The 21,377-nt window shown below is 43.8% G+C and overlaps 1 protein-coding gene across 1 annotated transcript in view; it reads right to left on the bottom strand.

Moving 5' to 3' along the window:
- LOC146808497 (transient receptor potential cation channel subfamily M member 2-like) overlaps positions 1–21,377 on the bottom strand; it is a 1,333,691-nt gene that overhangs the window by 524,676 nt on the left and 787,638 nt on the right. The window contains exon 16 of the mRNA XM_085623962.1: positions 5,607–5,719. Within this exon, the coding sequence (XP_085480088.1) occupies positions 5,607–5,719 (113 nt within the window). The remainder of the gene's footprint in view (positions 1–5,606; positions 5,720–21,377) is intronic.

The raw sequence follows: 21,377 nt of genomic DNA, 5'->3' as shown, positions 1-21,377 counted from the left end.
TGTGAAAAAGGTAAATTAAAATATGTTATAATTGATTAACAAATATGTACTCCTAATACATTTTTCAGTTATTTACATTTTTAACTATTCTACACTAATTAACTTAAATTAGCGTTATTCTTTTTGGGGTTTACAACGAATTCCATTATATTCAAAGGGAGGTTGTTGCAGTACCAGGGTTGGTCCTGTGTGGTGCTAGTCTACTCTTTTTTTCTTTGTTTTTTAGTAGTTATTGACATCACTTTTTCAGGGGTTGGAGTTGTGTAAATCTACACTTTTGAGTAATTTTACAATCAGATTTTGTGAATAGCCTCAGTTACACATATAAAGTACTCTCAAGTGTAACGCATCTTTGTGAATAGCCCCAAATGTGTTCTCAGGTAACAGGGTAAAATATTGGCCATTGATTCACTATGTAAAACAAGATTGATGTGTGGTCAATGACATGTAACTAATGAAGCTATATGTGTAAATCGGAAGCGACACCCAGGCATGAGATCCTCACTGTCCCTTGTGGCAGCAAGCTAAAGTTGGAGTTTGAAATCCAAGCACTTCCCCGGTCATGGTGGGGTTTCCTAGGCTTTCCTATCTCATTCCAGTGTTTAGGCGGCAATCAGAGGTAGGCCTAAGTCTAATAGGTTAGGATGCTTTGTATATTATTTTCAGTCAACCTCTGCCAGGACTCTCTGATATCTAGGTGTTGCCTAGCACAATAGTATATGGGGAAGCCTGAGATCAAGTTGAAAAATGACTGGTATGGCAGAGGGGCGTTTCTTAGTCTTCCAGCCCCCCTAGCCGACCTTGCCTTGCTAGGTCGCTCCCCAGCCACTGCGTTGCCGCTCCGTGTGCCGCCAGGTTCGTTTTCGCTCCGTTTTTTGCTCCCGCCTGCTGCCCTGTTCTTGCCCTGATTCCTGCTCCCTGTCCCTGACTACTTTCTTGTTGCCTGGTTCCGCCTCCCACTCGCCCACCTCAGTGTCCCACCGCTGCTCCCCTGCGGCCCCGCCCCCCATACATCCCATTGGCCACCCCGCTCCCGCCTCCCAGCTGCTCCTCCCTCCCTCTACCCCTCACATGGAGGCCGTGCAGTGGCAAGGAGAGCGGACCTTGCCTCGCTAGGTCGCTCCCCAGCCACTGCGCTTCCCCTCTGTGTGCCGCCAGGTTCGTTTTCGTTTTCGCTCCGTTTTTTGCTCCCGCCTGCTGCCCTGTTCTTGCCCTGATTCCGGCTCCCTGTCCCTGACTACTTCCTTGTTGCCTGGTTCCCGCTCCCCCCGCCCGCCTCCCGCTCGCCCACCTCAGTTTCCCGCCGCTGCTCCCCTGCGGCCCTGCCCCCCCGTACATCCCATTGGCCACCCCACTCCCGCCTCCCAGCTGCTCCTCCCTCCCTCTACCCCTCTTATGGAGGCCGCGCCGCTGGCGTGCCTGCACGTCTGCGCCCGTCCGCGCCCAGTCCACGCCCAGCGCCAGAACCCCTGGACCCCACGCTCGCCGACGCCAGACTCAGGTATGATGCCGACTCCCTCCACGCACTCAACGCCGGCCGAAACAACACCTGCTTCCAGGCCGCCCCGAAACGGACCCATGGTCCCTTCGCCTGCCGCACCTGCAGCTTCACCTGCGACAGAGCCACCAAACCTCCAAGGACGAGACCCAACAGCCTCCGTTGCATCCTGCTCAACACCCGCTCCGCACGCAAACACGCCGTCGAGCTCTGGGACCTGCTCGACACCTCCGACCCAGACGTGGCCTTCCTCACCGAGACGTGGTGGAGCGACTCCTCGGCACCCAACATCGCCATAGCCATCCCGGACGGCTACAAGATCACCCGCAGGGACCGCGCCAATGGAATCGGAGGAGGAATAGCCATCGTCTACAAGTCCACCCTCAAGGTCACCACCCACGCAGACGACACCCTCAACACCGCCGAACACCTGCACTTCCGGATCCACACCGACCCCAACACCACCCTCAGAGGAACACTCATCTACAGGCCCCCCAGACCCCGGGCTCAGTTCAGCGACTCCATCGCCAACCTCGCCAGCACCACGCACTCGCCTCCATGGACTACATCCTCCTCGGGGACCTGAATTTCCACCTCGAGAACAACAACGACACCAACTCCGCCACTCTGTTTGAAAACCTCGCCAACCTCGGCCTCAGACAACTCGTCACCGCACCCACCCACGCCGCAGGCCACACGCTGGACGCCGTCTTCTCCACAAGCACCCACATCGCCTTCGACCCCACCTCCGAACCCCACTGGACCGACCACCGCTGCATCCACTTCACCTTCAAAAAACCAACCATGCACCATCGCACCCAACAGCTGCCTCGCCGCTGCTGGAACAAAGTCACCGAAGACCAGCTGACCATCACCCTCGCCCAGAACCCACCCATCAACCCCACATGCCCTGACGCCGCAGCCCGCAACCTCAGACAGTGGATCGACGACTGCGCCAACACCCTCGCCCCACTCAAGAGACCATCCAACAGCCACATCAGCAAGAGAGCCACCTGGTTCACCGACGAGCTCCTGACCTCCAAACGCGCCTGCCGTAAGCTGGAGAAGAAATGGCTCCACAAACGAACGCCAGAAAACCACGCAGCCCACAAGGACGCCACCCGCAGACATCACCACCTCATCAGACTAGCCAAGAGATCCTCCTTCAAAGACCGCTTGGATAACAACGCACACGACAGCAAAGAGCTCTTCCGCATCGTAAAAGAACTCTCCAATCCCAACGCCAGCGCCAACGACATCCCGCCCTCACAAGAACTGTGCAACTCACTGGCCATCTTCTTCCACCGCAAGATCGCTGACATCCACAACAGCGTCAACACCATGACTGCACCAACGATGCACGACTCCACCCCCCCCGCGATCACCAACAGCGCCATCCGCCTGACCTCCTGGGCCAACACCAACGATGGCGAGACACGCAAGATCATGTACTCCATCCACTCAGGATCTTCGTCAGACCCATGTCCACACCACGTATTCAACAAAGCAGACGCGGCCATCGCACCCCAACTACGGAAGGTCATCAACATCTCCTTCGAAAAAGCGACTTTTCCGGAAAGCTGGAAGCACGCCGATATCAACGCCCTCCTCAAAAATCCCAAGGCGGACCCCAAGGACCTCAGGAACTTCCGACCCATCTCCCTGCTCCCGTTCCCGGCGAAGGTCATCGAGAAAATCGTCAACATTCAACTGACCCGCCACCTCGAAGACAACAACATCCTGGACCCGTCCCAATCCGGATTCAGACGAAACCACAGCACCGAGATAGCTCTCATCGCTGCCACAGACGACATCAGATGCCAACTGGACAACGTCGAAACATCAGCCCTCATCCTCCTGGACCTGTCAGCCGCATTCGACACGGTCTGCCACCGCACCCTAAAGACACGCCTCCAAGAAGCCGGAATCCAAGAGAAGGCCCTTGACTGGACCACATCCTTCCTCTCCGGCAGAACCCAGAGCGTCCGCCTCCCACCCTTCCGGTCAGAAGCCACCGACATCATCTGCGGCGTCCCCCAGGGCTCATCCCTCAGCCCGACGCTGTTCAACATCTACATGGCCCCCTCGCACAAGTGGCCTGCCACCACAAACTCAACATCATCTCCTGCGCCAACGACACCCACCAAGGACCCTCACACCACCAAAACCAACATCCACGAGGATATGAAGGCCATCGCCGACTGGATGAGGAGCAGCCATCTGAAACTGAACTCGGACAAGACGGAGATCCTCATCCTCGGACCCACCCCCTCAGCCTGGGACGACTCCTGGTGGCCGACCGCTCTTGGGACAGCACCGACACTCTCCGACCACGCACGCAACCTAGGATTCATCCTCGATTCCTCCCTCTCCATGTCCAACCAGGTCAACGCCGTCTCCTCCTCCTGCTACAACACCCTACGCACGCTCCGCCGGATCTACAAGTGGATCCCAACCGAAACAAGAAGAACAGTGACACAGGCCCTCGTCAGCAGCAGACTGGACTACGGCAACGCACTCTATGCAGGAATCCCACCCAAACACCTACGGCGGCTACAACGCATCCAAAACGCCTCAGCCCGACTGTTCGTCAACGCCCCCCGCCGCAGTCACATCACCCCCCTCCTGAGAGACCTGCACTGGCTCCCCATCGACAAGAGGACCACCTTCAAGCTCCTCACCCACGCACACAAAGCACTCCACAACGCCGGACCAGCCTACCTGAACAGCAGACTCAGTTTCTACGCCCCCACCCGCCAGCTCCGCTCCGGCAGCCTCGCCCTCGCAGCTGTCCCCCGCATCCAACGTACGACCGCCGCCGGCAGATCCTTCTCCTACCTTGCCGCCAAGACCTGGAACACCCTCCCAACCCACCTACAACAGACCCAAGACCTACTCGCCTTCAGAAGACTCCTCAAGACCTGGCTCTTTGAGCAGTAGCAGCACCCCCACCCCCTCAGTGCCTTGAGACCCTCACGGGTAAGTAGCGTGCTTTACAAGAACCCTGATTGATTGATTGATTGATTGATTGACAGTTAAAGTATTCAGTCAAGGATCAAAGTACCAAAGGACATGAAGAATATCTCACTTACAGATTGGACAAATGCAATCAGTAGAAGAAACAGTATTTGTTCAGACAAATTCACTGTGTCCATCATCAACAACATTTAGCAGGCCCACAGCCGCTAGTTTCATACACATATGCACTAAATACACTCTACACAACACAGCCTGTGGCAAAGGGAACAATTTAACCTATTGGGATAAAGAGGAGTTCATACAGGAGCTTGAATGAGCCGAAAGTCTCTTCCTTTTATGGCACCTCCTTATAGATGAACATAAGGCATGGCAATCTGATAACCCACTTTCTCTTCAATTGTTCTTCCAAAGTACCCATCACAATCTTCGACAACGTATTAAAGCTTGCCACAGCAATAGTTTGATGAAGTGGAGAAATGGTAACGTAACTAACACTTATCTCATAAGGTCTTTGTGAAGGCAAATGAAAAGTTAACTCAGGAATCACCTCAAGCTGAGATTCCAATGAGAGCCCAGGCCAGCCTAGCCACAATGGGGTAGGAAAGTGTCTCACAATGCAGCCTTCATCAAGGGGTACAGGAGAAAGGACTGCAGTCTCTTTAGAGCCTAGCATACAAGGGCAGCAGTCACATGCAACCAGTCACAGATAGTCGAGTCCGCTGGCAGAAAAACAAAAAGCATGTCAGCAAAATGTCCAGCAGGGCAGGATGGCACAGGTTTTCCTAACCGAACAAATACTTCTGTATCTACATTAGACTCATGCAGGTTTTGGAACCTGGTTTTCCGGGATTGTTCCGGTTTACAGCACCCTAAGAAGGCCACAGACTACAAGTGTTTTACAATAAGACCTTGATTAGGATAACAACTGGTCAACTTTATTCACTCACTCACACACTCACTGGCACGCTCATTCACATGGCAGTCTTATTACAATGTTATTATCCTTTACACCACAGTCAAAACGGTAAAAAGGCTGAATTCTTGTAATACATTTCAAGGATTTTAAATTATATATATAAGTCTTTCATGCATGGAGAGTGTTGGTGTATTATTAATGTAGAGGTCTTACCTGAAGTTGAGTAAACCTATGCAAATCAAAGGGAAAAACACCAGGCAGATGAGAACCCAAATCAAGGAGTTGTCCTCGGACAGCTTCCCCCACCAGGTCTTGGTCAGATACTTCTGTAATGAGAGAGACAGGCAACTGGTAGTATCAGTTATGGTCATGCTATTACTGAAAATAAAGAAATAAGACACAATAATGAAGGTACCACATAAAGCTTAAGAGGGAAAAGCTAGCCGGAGAGTACGGTCTGGGTGCAAAGAGTATGGTACAGGTGCAGAGAGTACGGTCTGGGTGAGGAAATTCCGGCCCGAGTGCGGACGTAAAGTTAGGAGTCGTAAGTGCATTCTGTGAATACCAAAAATCGTGAGTGCATTCTGTGAATACCAAAAGTAGTAAGTTTAGGATTTTGTCTCAGATTAGTTCTGTGAATCAGCCCCTTTGTTGTATGTTTTAAATAGAGTATACTAAACAGTAAAAAATATGATTCTACCTTATGGCTATGAAGGATGTGCTCTATTTTCTGATGGATGAAACATGATGGATGCATGAAATAAACCATAACTTGATTGTAAATTATACTCTTATTTTTTCAGACAGCTAATGGTAGTAATGAAAGTAACATAGCTGCTGAGAGTTGAGAAGGTGGTGTCAGCATTCATGTGAGTTGGACAAGACTCCATCCCAGAGGGTTAGGCTCTAAGTGTGCCTATGAGCACTTTGCCATGTTTGCGTATCTGCGTCACTGCACCATTTGCCCCTCTCTGGCACTAGTCCATAAACAGGATAAAATACTTCATATTAAACTGATGTACTTACTCTATGCTACACCTAAAGTAATACTAACAGGTTCTGCACAAAGGTAAACATACTGTACGATGTGATGATAATCCACAGCAGCAATTATTGTTTACTGTTAAGGACACATGCCTTGCCAGAAATCACAGATGAAGTGCAGGAGGGATGGCATTGGGTCAGATGAATGAGTGGACCAAAGCAGAGTGTTATGACGTGCCACCTTACTTAGTAACAAAGTAAATTTGCAATGTACAAGTGGGTGCCTTTGATAGGTCATCTTTGCAAAATAGATGGACTGCAGTATTTATAGAGCAAAGGCCTATCATCATCATCATCATGGACTAGTTTTACAAGTAGCATGCTACAGTATCCCTCAAAAAGGGTTACAAGGTGCATGTGGGGTTGCTTACAAAGGAACCAGAAAGTCCTTACAACAAACTGTGGTAACGGGTAGAGACAGTAAGTGGGATGTGTAGGTGTAGGGGAAAATGTATCCATATGCAGTATGATGATTGTAAAGAGATGTGTGTTCAGACATCTCCTGCTGTTTTCTAGGAGTGAGAAGAGTCATTCCTCTATCTCTGAGCATATGGGGATAATGTTTGCTTCCACCTATGATCGTTGTTTGGTTTATTTTTTATTTCATGTCTTACAAGGTAGGAACTGTGAATTTTGAAACTGACATGTGAAATAAGGATCATGCGTGTTAAGTAGTCCAGTTTATGTGTGTGAAATGGCTAATAAGTTACACAAAAGATTTTGAAATAGAGAGATGCTGGAAGAAGGCGCCAGAGAAGGTGGTTCAAGATTGAAGTGACATGTTTGAATTTCATAGGGTTGGAAAATAGGTGGATGAAATGATGCAGGATGGTTTCAGTTGTACTAGGATGGTGTCAGGGAGGCCAGCCAGTAGTTGTTGCTCTGTTCATTGTCCCAAAGTATAAGGGCCTAATAGATCTGAGATTGCAAGTTATTTTGTGGAAGGAATGGCTTTATTACGGAGCAGACAAAGCTACAACCAGCCCATCCGGAATGTCCAATTGACATGTTTATTGAAGCACAGGCTGGCATAAATATAGAACCGGAGTGCCTCAGAGCATGGAGGGAGGCAGAAAGAGAAGCCCACGAGGTTTATGGTGTTGAGCCAAGCCTGCATCTGTGGTTACAGTGTGGTGCCAGTGGTTCGCATAGACACTTCCTTGATTTGATAGAGATGCACACCAGACATCCAGGTTTGAATGATTTCTGGATAAGTTGTGTCGCTCTCTCTGTCAATGATATTTTGAGATATATTTATGTTACAAACTAGTTCAATCCCAATACAATGGGTTGAATCCCCCTGGGCACAGTTGGAAAACCGTCTCTTGGGTGTAATGCTTTATGTCTGTTAATAAAGACAAGTAGTCATCATATGATTTTCAATCTTTGTATTTCTTTTGACTCCTTTTGGATTTTAAGGAATTTGTTGTATATATTTATGTAATCAATAACATTTCATCCATCCATCTTTGAGTCAATGCATTTAGCTAATAAGGAATACCTACCCATTCATTCCTATGGGCTAGGAGGCCAATAGAAATGAATGGGAAGATATTCTCCATTTGCGATTCGCTATTAGGGAATCGCAAATAGCGGGCGCTACATCAAGGGTGCAAGGGTGTCAAAAGGACACCCTGTTGCACCCCTGAAATGTGCATGTATGCACATGTGGCGCACATACATGCCCTAAGGGCATGAATGTGTGCCACATGGCACTTTAAAAAAAGCAAAAAGGTGCTTTTTAAAGGAAATCGCTAATTACCACCAACTTGAAGTTGGTGGTAATTAGCGATTCCTTAAGGCTAAAGTGCACTTTCTTTTGTGCTATTTACATTGCATTTAAGGAATCGCAATTCGCGATTCCTTAAATGCAAGAGCAAAATAAGGAATCGCAATTTTGCGATTCCGTATTTGCTAGCAGGTTTAAACTCACCTACAGTGCTCGCAGCCAAATAGCGATCGCAAACGCTGAAATCAGGGTTAACGCTCGCGATTTGGCTACCTACATCTGGCCCCTAATGAGGAAACCATCCTATAAATCAAATATCATACATGTGCAATCTTTTTATCGTTTCACCTTTGCTTTGGTACAAAATCAAAGTTTAAAAAAACAATGCAGTATTAAATTTAACTGGTGAGTTCATGCCTTTTTAGTCGGTCTAACACGTTAGAATGTGTCAAAGTATAACACATATCTTTTACCGCATGTGAATCTCCTGTATGTCTTTCCAAGGTATCCATTAAACGTGGCCTGCTTTCTTACATAGGGCGCCCCGGAGTACAGCGCTGTTGGCGGATTTTGCTGATCGAATAAACGCGGGTGCTGCATACTTTACGAGTGCATTTACTTACTAAATCTCTGTTTGTTAAAACGTGCTCATGTCGGCATTCGTACCTGCTCTGATGTTGTCTGAGTGAATTCCTCCAGGGTCGCGTTTACCCATGCGTCCAATGTTCACGACGATATGAAGTGTACCAAGGTGGCGTGTTTTAATGCGGTAGTGTTGTAAACATTGTTGTAGGACTTAACCTATACAAAAGGATGTACGATGTTACAACGCGAGTTTTTACAACACGTACCGTTACATCGCGGTCGTTACAACGACTGCGATGTTACCACGCCATTCCTTTACAACGCAAGTCTTTACATCGACTTGCACTAGATGGCGTGCTAACATTAGAAAAGCATAATTTACTATTCCAACTCCAGTCCACTTAACAGTAGGGAAGGTGTTGGGATAGTAAACTACACTATTTGTAATGTTAGCACGCCATCTAGCGCAAGTCGATGTAAAGACTTGCGTTGTAATGGCATGGCATGGTAACATCGCAGTCGTTGTAACGATTGCGATGTAACTGCATCGCGGTGTACTAACCGCGATGTAAAGGATGTTCCCCATACAAAAAGGTGGCGGCCATCTGTTAGTGGTAATTTTACCACTCTTTTATGTGTTTTTATATATCGCAGTTAACTCAAATGTCGCTATTTGTGAGTGTTGTTCATGTGAGCGTATCTGCTCTGGCAGTGTCCGTTTGTGTTCTTCCAGGTCACATGGACCCTTTTCTTCTTGTTTGAATGCGCCCTGGTACTATATTGTGATGCACTGGCATCGTGAACCAAGTTGTAGTATGTTGTAATGGATAGTGGACATCTTGTAGTGATGGTGTTCTCTAATTTCTCGAATTGTAAAAAGATACCGACAATGATTGGTTTTATTTGGTGATGTTCATCAAGAACATGATGTAGGATTAAGCGTGAAGGTAGAATGATGTTAACCAATCTACTGCTGGAGCAGAGTTTTCAGTTTGAAAATTCAGTGGCTTTTGAAGCTCTAACATGTCTAGGTGTTTTATTAATTTATTAATAATTAACAATTAATTACTTGTCTTGTGCAAGTGTGTTTATATTAATCAATCCGTTTGTTTTAACATAAGAGAGAGTTACACGAGGGTGAGCATAAACGTGCTGTTTAAAAAATAATGTGCGTGTTTTCATGTTTAAACGTTGCTGTGTGCTGTTTATTTTTTAGCACAAAACGCTTTCCGAATTAATGCTTTTCTATGTCGCAAGAGCTAGATAAATACATACACATAAGGGTATTAGTGGGGTTAACACTGTTTAATCACTATGCTGTAGTAACGATTGTTTTTGTCTCTTTAATTAAGATGGTCAATTATGGCCTATGGTGGCCTAAGCCGAGTTGGCTGATTTATGAGCCTGGCTGTGATTTATAATATGAAAACTGTGACGAGGGAGACCCCTGCTGGAAATGGTCCTGAAGTCAACTGACCATAGTCCTCGCTTGAGAAACTTTCCATGAGGACAGCAGCAGTTTTGGAGGATCTCCAAAAGAAATGGAACGTCCTTGGCAGCCTTGGGAAACAAAGGAGCCTTAGAGAAAGACTGTGAACTATGGCTCGATTGCTGAGGAGAAATTGAACAAACTAGATACTTTTTTGGTTTCTTGGTTCCTGTTCCGTAGTCTTCATTTTGTGAACTTTTCCTGAGCGGAGATTTTCAAATGTAGCGATGTTACATCCTTTCCTTCTCGCTCTGCTCAGTGATTCAGCGGACATTACTATTTTTTATATGTTTCCAATGTATCTTTCTATTGTCTAATGCACTATAAAAAATGTTAGCCTAGGGAGGGTTTTTGCCACTTGCCATTTGCCTTTGCCGCGTACCGAATCTGCGTTGCTGAGGATCGATGCTGAAAGGACTTCGTCTTGAGAGACTTTTACCGAGAGACTTGTCCTGACCCGTTCTGACATTTAGCTAGAATAGGTAACTATGAGAAAAATGATTTACTCTGATTGATTTCTTTTGACTAATTTTAGATAAAGCAATCTAATTTTAAACATGGTGTTGGATATTCTTTCTTGTCAATTATTGGGTTTACATTATTGATCATTATTGTATATGTTGTTTAGATTATGTTTATTGTTTGAGGACAGTCACAAAAACCAGATCTTATCGACCCCGATATAGATGCAGGGTGTTTAGGTGTTTCTTTCCACAGGTTTATTGCCGGTAGAGTATTATTTGAGCGTGTGTTAGTGAAATGGGCCCTAGCGTATGATGAATGTATGTGCGTGTAACTGTGAGATTACTCTATCCGTGGTAGTGGGCATATTATAGATACCCTGATCTCTATCAATTTCCTGGTAGCAGAGTAGGATGGTTTTTGATGGTTGTCTTGATCTGATAAGATTGCTTGTACATTAGCTTATTGATTATTGATTTTTTGTCGATATTGGTATATGTACTAATACTATATGTTGGAGTTGTCATGTTGAGTTATATGTAGTGCTTCTGGAACTTGGAAGCTGGTAGTAGTTCCGTAGTAGGGCAGAGGAAAGTATATGCTGCTCTCGGGAAAGACGGAATTGTAAGGAATAACGTGTGACAATTGAAGTTGCGCGTCACATTGTCTGGGTTCGGAATCAGTGACATTATTGTATGTTACTATTAGAATATATTTCGGGTATATAAGGAGAGTGTATGATAGTGAAGATTATCTGTAAACCTCTGGTCTTAAGTCCCAGGGATCCGTAAAGGATTTCCGTTAAAGCTTATTGCGGGAGGAGTAATAGGTATTCTCTGAGCTTGTTTGAGGAACTGGGCAAAAGAAAGCTTGCTTAGTTAATGTATGTTATAATTCTGTAGTAGGACGGATTGTGCGCTGTTCTCGGGAAGCAGGATTCTGTGTGCATGTACTATATTTTTCCTTGTATGAATGTGAGTGGATGCATATACATTTATTGATTGTAAGACTCTTTGGACAAGTCCTAGAGGAAACAGTTATGAGATGTATGAAAGTTTGTTGACTCTTGAGAAATAGACTCTCTTTTACTATTCTGTGGTTAGCGAAGCAGACAATGGAGATGTTTTAATGTTGTAACTAATAGATTTTGTAGAAATTTTGACACGAAGTCTACTGAGAGATTTTGTAAAGGAGGGGTAGACGAGTGACAGAAGACAGGAGACAAGAGACTGCAGCGACTGTTGACGTCAGAAAGTCCGCGCTCTGATTGGATAGTGGATCAGAATAGGGTTCGCGCTAGGATTGGTGCGTTAGTGTGAGTCGCGCAGGGATTGGAAGAGCTGTTTAGTGACGTAGACGCTCCAGGATTGGTGCGTTAGTGTGAGTCGCGCTGCTATTGGTTGAAAGGCTCGTATTGTATATTTATAATACGGAAAGAGTAGGGAGTTTTGGTAAGCGCTAAAATGTATTACCAAGAAGAGAAAAAGAAGAAAACATTCTTTGGAAAAATGAAACAGTGGTTTAGCAAGGATAAAGAGGTTAAGACGAGAGAGGGTGAGTTGCTACCTCCAGCGAAAACACCTGCATCCTTCATGGCTGCGAGATATGGGTATCATACCTGTATATGGTTGGAGAACTGGGTTAGGTATACTAAAGAAGATGGTGTTCTAGCATTTCCAGAACATGGTTCATTTAATCTGGCCGTGTTGAGAAATTTACGGGAAAAGATGTTATGTCTAGACCCGAAGCCAAGACCTACACAGTTTGAGGCTTTAGTGGAATGGGAAGAGGAAGTTCATGAGCGAGAAAAACAGAGATCTGGAGGTTATTACAGGTACATGTTTGGGAGGAGACATGATCGTGAGACTCATCATGATCGAATGAAAAGATGGCGAGATGCTAGTATGTCAGAGGGATTATATCCAATGAGAACAGTTGAAGGGGGAGCAGAAAGGGTTCCTGAGTCAGAAATGAGAAAATATGGAGAGTATGAGGATGAGGTCTTGAATGACATGATTTACAAGAGACCACCTCCATATAGACCAGAACCAGATGAGAGTACACCAGTTGTTTCTCCGATAAGAGATACAGTTTGTAGTATTGAGACAGAAAAAGTGACTCCTGAATCAAGAGGTAGTAATTCTTTCAGGGAGAGAGAGAATCGAGGTAGTGATGAAAATGCCAGACAATTAGCCAGAACCACAACAGAGCTGACTGAAAAAATTAGAGAGTTAACGAAGAATCTGGAAGCTGTTACGGTGCCTGTAACTATAGGTCCGGTTATTCCTGTGTTTGACAGACAGAGGACAGGTGAAAATGGACTGGTAGTTCCATATGTTGCGAATAATTTGACAAATTCAGTTGGTCCTTCAGGAGATTCGAGTAAAAGAACAGAAAGAAGTGACCTGAGACAAACCAGACATGACACATGTAGTGAAATACTGGATGCTAGTGAACCTAGTTGTTCAGGGATGCCAATTTTAGAACCGCAGAAAAGAGTGGTTCCAGTGAGAAAAACTGCTGAAATAACAGTTGAAGATTTGAATGATTGGATGAAGGTTCTTCAGAAAAAGGATAAGGATTCACAAGTTATTGATGTGGCTAGGTTACGTATAGAATTAGAAGAGCTTGTTACAGGAACAGTTCCAACAGAAATTCTGAAGAGTCATCATGATGGGGAATTAATGTTCATGTGTAAAAATATCACCTGGAGAGCAAGAAATACACATGATAGGCTAAGAGCGATAGCAAATGAGCAGGGAGTTGACATTGATAAAGTGAAGGCTTTACAAAAGACCTACAGGATGGATTTTACAGAAAAGGATATAGAGAATTTGAATGCTACTGGTAGAACAGGACAGATCGAAGAAATGGTAGCATTATTGCGAAGATGGGGTGATGTAGAAAAGTGGAAGGATAGGTGGTATAAGAAAAGAGAGGAATCTGAAGATAGGACAACTTATTCAGCATTTCCAGTGAGAGAAAAGGAGAAACCAGTGGATAATTATCCTATGAGAGAAATACCTGGAGGAGGATATGTACATGTTCCATGGACCAGACAGGATATTTTATCATTTACGAATGATTTCCCTCGATTGAGAGAAAAGCCCGTCGAGTGGTATAGGCAGGTAGACAGGTTTGTGAAATTGTCAAAAGTGCTGTGGGTTGACCTGAATAGTCTGTTTGATATAATTGTTCCAGCAGACTTGTGGACTGAGTGTAAAATAGTTGTGAGTTGGCCTACTGAGGAGTATCCAAGAGATCCAAGAACAGGGGCACCAGATCCGGAAGTAATGAGAAAGTATGATCAGGTGATGGTATACCTGAAGAGTAAAGTACCTCCAAAAGAGACAGACTGGGTTAAAATAGATCGAACACAACAGGAAGCAAAAGAATCAGTTCATGCTTTTTACGAGAGGCTGATACTGGCATTTAAACAATTCAGTGGAGATGAACACCTGGGTGACAAAGATTTGAGTCATTTTGTATACAGATTTGTATATGGCCTTAGACCTGAAATTGGTGAGAGAATTCGTGAACATACAGTGGATTGGCAGAGTAAGAAAGTAGATGAGATTCTGAGACATGCAAAATACTTCAGTGATGAAATTGAAGCAAAACAAAGAAAGCTGAAAGAGAAAGCAATGTGGGCACAAGTGAAAGTTGCGGAAAGACAGGAAGCACAGTTAGTGGAACAAGCGAATAATCCAGGAAATAATGCAGGGAATAGACCTAGATATGCAGGAAAAGGAAAGGGAAGTCTGGAAGAAGCAAAAAAAAAGTTCCCGTGTCACAACTGTGGCCAACTGGGACATTGGAGGTCGGAATGTACTAATCCACCATTAGTGAATAATGAGGGTAAATCAACAGGTGCAGAACGAAGGAAATAATCAACAGCAACAACAACAGAAAGTTGTGAGACAGCAGAGTCAAGAGCCAAAACCGCCCTTGCCGCAGAATAGAGGGTTACAAAAGTATAATCAGGATTCAGGATTCTACAATGATGAACAGGTAAACAAACCAAGACGTTCTAACAAGGGACAACAGTACATTTTAAAGAGTGAAGGGAGTGAGTCTGAGGGTGATTATTGACGGTGCCGAAGAGAGGAGGAAGAGTGCATACTTGGTGCAACTCTAGAAATAGACCAGGCAGGACCATTTGTGGATGGGAAAATAAATGAGGAGAGTGTTACTTTTTTGGTAGACACAGGTGCGACAAGATCAACTGTCAGGTCAACAGATGTTAGAAATCTTCCTCTCTCGGATGAAGCAATCCAAGTAGTTGGTGTAGCCAATACACAAATCAGAACACGTCTTACTGAACCAGTAAGAGTACAGATAGGGAAATTTTCAGATATGCACAGATTTATTGTCTGTGACACGAGTCCAGTGAATCTGTTAGGTAGAGACTTGTTATGTAAAATGAACTGCACAATTTTTTATACACCGGATGGAATAGCGTTTGAGACACCAGATGACGATGTTTTGTACCGAATGACTCTAGAGAATAGAGAAAGTGAGTTAATTGGTGCATTTGCAGTGTTCAATCCGGAGGATTTGCCTCGAGAGCTGAGAGACACAGTGAAAAGGGCAGTTTGGGATTTTACTGGAGAGGATGTGGGATTGATGAATAATGTAGATCCAGTGAAAATTGCAGTAAAAGAGGGAATTACATATCCTAACATTCCTCAGTACAAAATGACACCAGAAATAATTGAAGGGATAACTCCTATAATTGAGAAAATGATTCAGCAAGGAGTCCTGAGAGAACTACTGAGTAGTCCGTTTAATTCACCGATAATGGGACTAAAAAAGCCTAATGGGAAATTTAGGGTCATGCAGGATCTGAGAAAAGTTAATCAAATTGTGGTGGCATGTTGTCCTATTGTGCCAAATCCATCAGTGATCTTGTATCAAATACCACATGATGCTGAGTGGTATACAGTGATTGTTTTGTGTCATGCGTTCTTTTCAATTCCATTGCATCATGACAGCCAGCCGATTTTTGCATTTAGGTTTGGCCAGCGTATTTTAGCATGGTGTCGTATCCCACAGGGGTATACGGAGAGTCCTTCGATATTCAATCAGTTATTGAAAAGATCGTTGGAAAGTCTGATCATGCCCGAGAGTTCAGTGCTAGTGCAATATATTGATGACCTACTTGTGGCATCAAAGACACGTGAAGCTTGTGAAGTGGATACCATAGCTTTACTGAATCATCTGGCAGATGGAGGGTTAAAGGTATCTCCAGCCAAATTGCAATTTTGCAAGAAAGAGGTGCATTATCTTGGACACAATATTGAAAAAGGTCTGAGAAAAGTGACTGATGACAGGATCAGAATAATCAGAGAAATGAAAGCTCCAAAAACCCAGAGAGAAGTGAGAATGTTCCTGGGTATGGTGGGATATTGTCGTCAGTGGATAATTAATTTTTCGCTGATAGCAAAGCCACTGATTAAACTGACAAAAAGTGAAATGACAGATCCATTGGATCTAGACGCAGAACAATTGGCAGCATTTGAAGAGCTCAAGAGTAAAATGTGTGAAGCTCCAGCTTTGGGTATGCCTGACTACGAGAAAGAATTTGAATTGTACTGCAGTGAGAGAAATGGATGTGCACTTTCAGTGTTAATTCAGAAGCATGGATTACTGAGAAGGCCTATTGCGTACTTCTCATCGACACTTGACCCTGTAGCTGTGGGTTTACCAGGTTGTCTAAAATCTGTGGCTGCAACATGCAGAAGCCTGGAACAAAGTGAGGGAATCATAATGGGATATCCTGTAAGGGTATTCGTACCTCACAATGTGGCAATTCTTTTGACAAGAAGCAGAACCCAGTACATGTCACATAGTCGGTTGACTAAGTATGAAAAGGTGATTCTGGGAGCATCAAATGTGACTCTTGAGAGATGTGTGAATGTGAATCCAGCGACACTCTTGCCGGATATTGAAAATGTGGGTGTGAGGATGGAAGATGATCATGATTGTTTGGATGTGCTTGATTACTGTACAAAACCGAGACCAGACATAAGGGATCTTCCTTTACCTGAGAATGATCATGTGTTGTTTGTGGATGGATCATGCCTGAGAAATGATGATGGTGTGCTATGTGCAGCATATGCGGTGTGCAAAGTTTCAGAAGTTATGGAAGCATCACCATTGAAAGGAGTGAAATCTGCGCAAGTTGCTGAATTGGTGGCATTGACAAAAGCTTGCGAAATTGGGAAAGATTTGAGGACAACTGTGATGACTGATAGTCAGTATGGATTTGAAGTGGTGCATGATTTTGGCCAGCTTTGGCTACAAAGAGGTTTCTTGACATCGAGTGGAACTCCAATAAAGAATGCTGAAATGATTGGTAAATTGCTTGAGGCGATACAGCTGCCTAAGGAGTTAGCAGTTGTAAAATGTGCTGCCCATGGACAAGGGGAGGATTTTATAACGGTCGGAAACCGATATGCAAACGATGTTGCACAATATTGCGCAAAGACAAATCAGTCAATTAATCGGGACCGAGAGGGTGAAATGTCTTTTCTCTCTGTGATGTTTACTAATGTCTTAGAGACATGGGATGAAGTGAAGCAGTTACAGGATGAGGCAGGAGAGGAAGAGAAAAAAGATTGGATTAAGGCAGGATGTGCTCCAAGAGAAACAGACCATGTTTGGGTCTACAGAGATGGCAGACCAGTAATGCCCAACTCCATCTTGTCGTCAATGGCAAGGATGTATCATGGCCAGGGACATTTGGGAAGGGATGCGATGGTCAGGTCGTTCAAGCAGACCTGGTACAATGCAAAGTTCAGGACAATTGCAGAAAGCATCTGTCAAAGGTGTTTAGTTTGTCAGCAATTTAACACTGGGAAAAAGACAGTGGTGAGTCTGGGAACAATTGGCAGAGAAGGAGGTCCTTTTACAAGAATGCAGATTGATTTCATTGAAATGCCCCAAGTAAATAGACTGAGGTATGTTCTAGTGGTAGTCTGTTTGTTTTCAAGGTGGGTGGAAGCTTACCCGATTAGAAGAAATGATGGATTAACAGTGGCAAAGTTACTGTTAAGGGAGTTGATTCCTAGGTACGGGTTTCCAGTTACGGTTGAGTCTGATAGAGGTAGACACTTTCAAAATGAACTCATAGGTTTAATTTGTGAAGCATTGAAAATACAGCAGAAGCTACATTGTGCATACCGACCAGAGGCTTCTGGTGTGGTTGAACAGATTAATGGCACAATCAAGAATAGGATTGGAAAAATGTGCTTAGCCACTGGCATGAAATGGCCAGACGTGTTACCTTTAGTTCTGATGACTATGAGATCTACTCCAGATAGAACTACTGGTTTGAGTCCGCACGAGATAATCATGGGACGTGCAATGCGCCATGCATTCGTGCCTGTAAATAAATTGGTGACAATAACTGATGACATGATTTTGGATTACTGTAAAGGCCTGGCTGACGCAGTTCATTCTGTGTTTCACCAGGTTGGAGAAGAAGCTACCACACTTGAGAAGAAGCAAGCCCATGATCTGAGTCCAGGAGACTGGGTGAGGATTAAGGTGCACAGAAGAAGAAATTGCTTGATTCCAAGGTGGGGAAGGCCGAGACAAGTTATTCTGACTACGACGACTGCAGTAAAGTGTGCTGGAGTGAAACACTGGGTACATGCAAGTCATACTCTGAGAGTTCCAAACCCAAAAGAAGGGACTGGTAAAGAGTATTTTGAAGAGTCAGATTCCAGTGATGATGAAGATACAGAATCAGTGAGAAAAGAAGCAGAAAAGGCTTCAAGTGAACCACTGCGAGTATCAGAGAAAAGATCAGATTCTGTGAGAGAGCCTGAAGTTTCAAAAAGCAGTGAAGGAAAAAGAAAAGAAAAGAGAAATCACACAGAGACTACTCCTGAATCAGAAGAGGAGGAGATTGAAGAACCACTTGAGATTATACTTGAAGAAGCAGGGTCAGAAGAAGATAGAGAGGGACAGATTGCGGAAGACCCCCGAGGAGGTGTAGGGAACATTCATGACGAGCTAGGTGAAGGGACAAGTAGACAGCAAGAAGATTGCGTGTCGGAGACTCGAGGAGGGACAGAAGTAGGGAAGTCTCAAATAGTGGTGAAAGAATCTGTGGAAGAAAAGAAAACTGCTAGAAAACGAAAACAGAAGGCACTTGAAACGGAATCGGATGATGAAAATGAACAAACAGAGGGTCGAGTTCTGAGAAAGAGAACTTGGATTGGAGAAAGGAGTGATAAAGAATTAAAGCTGAAAAGGGTTGTGAAAGGAGATCGTTGGCCTAACAACAGAGTTAAAAGGGTGAGATACAGAATAATAAGAGCAAATTCATCAAAATCTGAACAAGTGAATGAAATATCGAGTCAAAGTTCGAAGGCTGAAGGTGAAGAATCAAAAGAATCGAAAGAACCAGAAGAGGTCAAAAGAGTGAGAAAACGTAACCAAAAGTATAGGTCGCCGGAATGGATGTATGTGACACTGCCTGAAAGTGAAGAGGTGGAAAGTCAAGGAAATCCAGAGGAGACCGTACGAGGAGTGGTTGAAGAAGATACTGGTGAAATCCTGAAAGTACTCTTGACTGACATTGGAGAAGAGTCAAATACTGAGGATTTGGATGTTGGAGATCTAATACAATTTGATGTTGAAGAAAGTGAAGTAAAGAATGACAAGTATCCAAACTGAATAAAAGAAGGATTCACTTGGATTAAGTAAACGGAAAAGATCATTTGAAGAAACTGGAGAGAAAAGAATTTGAAAAGAATTGTTGAAGAATTTTTTAAATTCAAATTTCAGTAGTGGAGTAGTGATTAAGTCAAGGTAGTAAAATGGCTAACATAGAGGATAATCAACATAGATGTGCCTTCTTTAAAAGGTGGTGTAGGATGTGCTGCTGCTGTACTGGATTATTAATGCTTCTATGGGGTATTTTAGTTTTATTAGTGACTTTTAAGGTTGAATTTGGGATGCATACAGAGAATGTGACAAATGTAGAGAAGAATTCACAAAAAGTAGTTCCAATTAGAAATAGTAATACTTACATACACAAAGATAGGTCAATTAATAATTTTTCTAGTAATGTTTTTTCTAAATTGTTATATGAATATGTAAAAACAATGGAAGTGAGGGATTGCTACGTTTGTATGCAATTACCTGCATCCGTTTCAGAGGGTGTTACTTATCACCATTTACCAGCTACATATGGTATTTCTTGTAGTATTTTAAGTAGTGTTTTTTATTTGTTAGGGAAAATAGATTATAAGATGTCTAACAGAGATAGTATTTTTGGGCACTTGCCAATGAACAAAGAGCTGAATCCAGCTAAAGAAGCTAACACTTTTGGTGAGATTTTTATTGAAGAAAAAGGATTAGCATTAGATTACATTTTTAAGAATAATTTAACTTGCAGTCTGAAAGAAGAGGAGAAAGCTTTCCTGGATATGGTAGAGGAAAGGAGATTGAACATGCATGAGAAAGCAGGAAAATATGAAGTGAGTGAGACAATTTGGGACATTGAGATGGGAAAAGAGTTGAAAAATGGGGCTAGTCCAACTTTAGCTCTAGATGCACCGCAGAAGGGTAAACTATGCATTACCAGAAGGAAATCCCAATATGATACATATTTTGTGGGGACTAGTGAGTGCCATGATACATACTTCGTTGCAACAGGTTGGGGTTTCAGAGGTGGAGAAGATACAATTTTTCCAGGAGTGTATTATGTTTGTGGGAACAAGGCTTATTACAAGTTGCCTGACCATTGATATGGCACGTGTTATGTGGGCCTGGTTTTTCCTAAGATCTTTCATATAGATAAAATAGAAGATGTAGAGAATATTAATTCATTAACACGTTTTAAGAGAGAAACTTGGTCTGAAATTGTGGGTGATATTTTTGGAGTTTTGATTCCAGCAGTGGGAATTTCTTTAAATGCTTATGGAATTCGGAAACTGTCCACAGTGGTTGATCGCTTATCGACAAATACCGCAGGAGGGTTTCTTTTGGTGAATACGGAATTAAGTGCCGTACGTGCCATGTCTATGCAAAATCGACTTGCCCTTGATATTCTATTGGCCAAGGAGGGTGGAGTCTGTGGAATGCTGAAAGTTCAACATTGTTGCACTTACATTCCTGACGAAAGTAAAAACCTGAAGGTCTATATCAAAAATATTACTGATTTGCATGAAGAATTAGTACCACTTGAAGCTGAAGGGTTGTGGACTAAAATAGCTAATAAGATGATAGCTGTTAAGGATTTTATTGCAAAAATAGGTAGTACTATTATAGGTAGAATATTGTTTCCCTTAACTTGTATAATTGTTGCTCTATTGATACTGAGATTAGTGTGTGTGTGTTGTAAAAACAGGAGAGGGAAAAAGAAATTGAATAAAGAAAAGAAAATCAAGAGGTTGAAAAGAGAACCACAAGAGATTGAATTAGAAGAATTGAGGGAGAGTGTTTACTTAGAGACAAAGAAGGATGATGAAAGAGTGACTGGTGTGTAATGTTGTGTAAGGAGAAAAAGACATTTCCGATTTCTCCTAAAATGGGATTAAATTTTCACTATTTTTTGGGGGGGTTTATTTGGTGATAAAATCACCAAAGGGGGGATTGCTGGAGCAGAGTTTTCAGTTTGAAAATTCAGTGGCTTTTGAAGCTCTAGCATGTCTAGGTG

This window comes from Triturus cristatus, chromosome 8 (genome assembly GCF_964204655.1).
Source record: "Triturus cristatus chromosome 8, aTriCri1.1, whole genome shotgun sequence".
In the NCBI taxonomy this organism is placed as follows: domain Eukaryota; kingdom Metazoa; phylum Chordata; class Amphibia; order Caudata; family Salamandridae; genus Triturus; species Triturus cristatus.
This window is presented reverse-complemented; position numbering and strand designations above follow the sequence as displayed.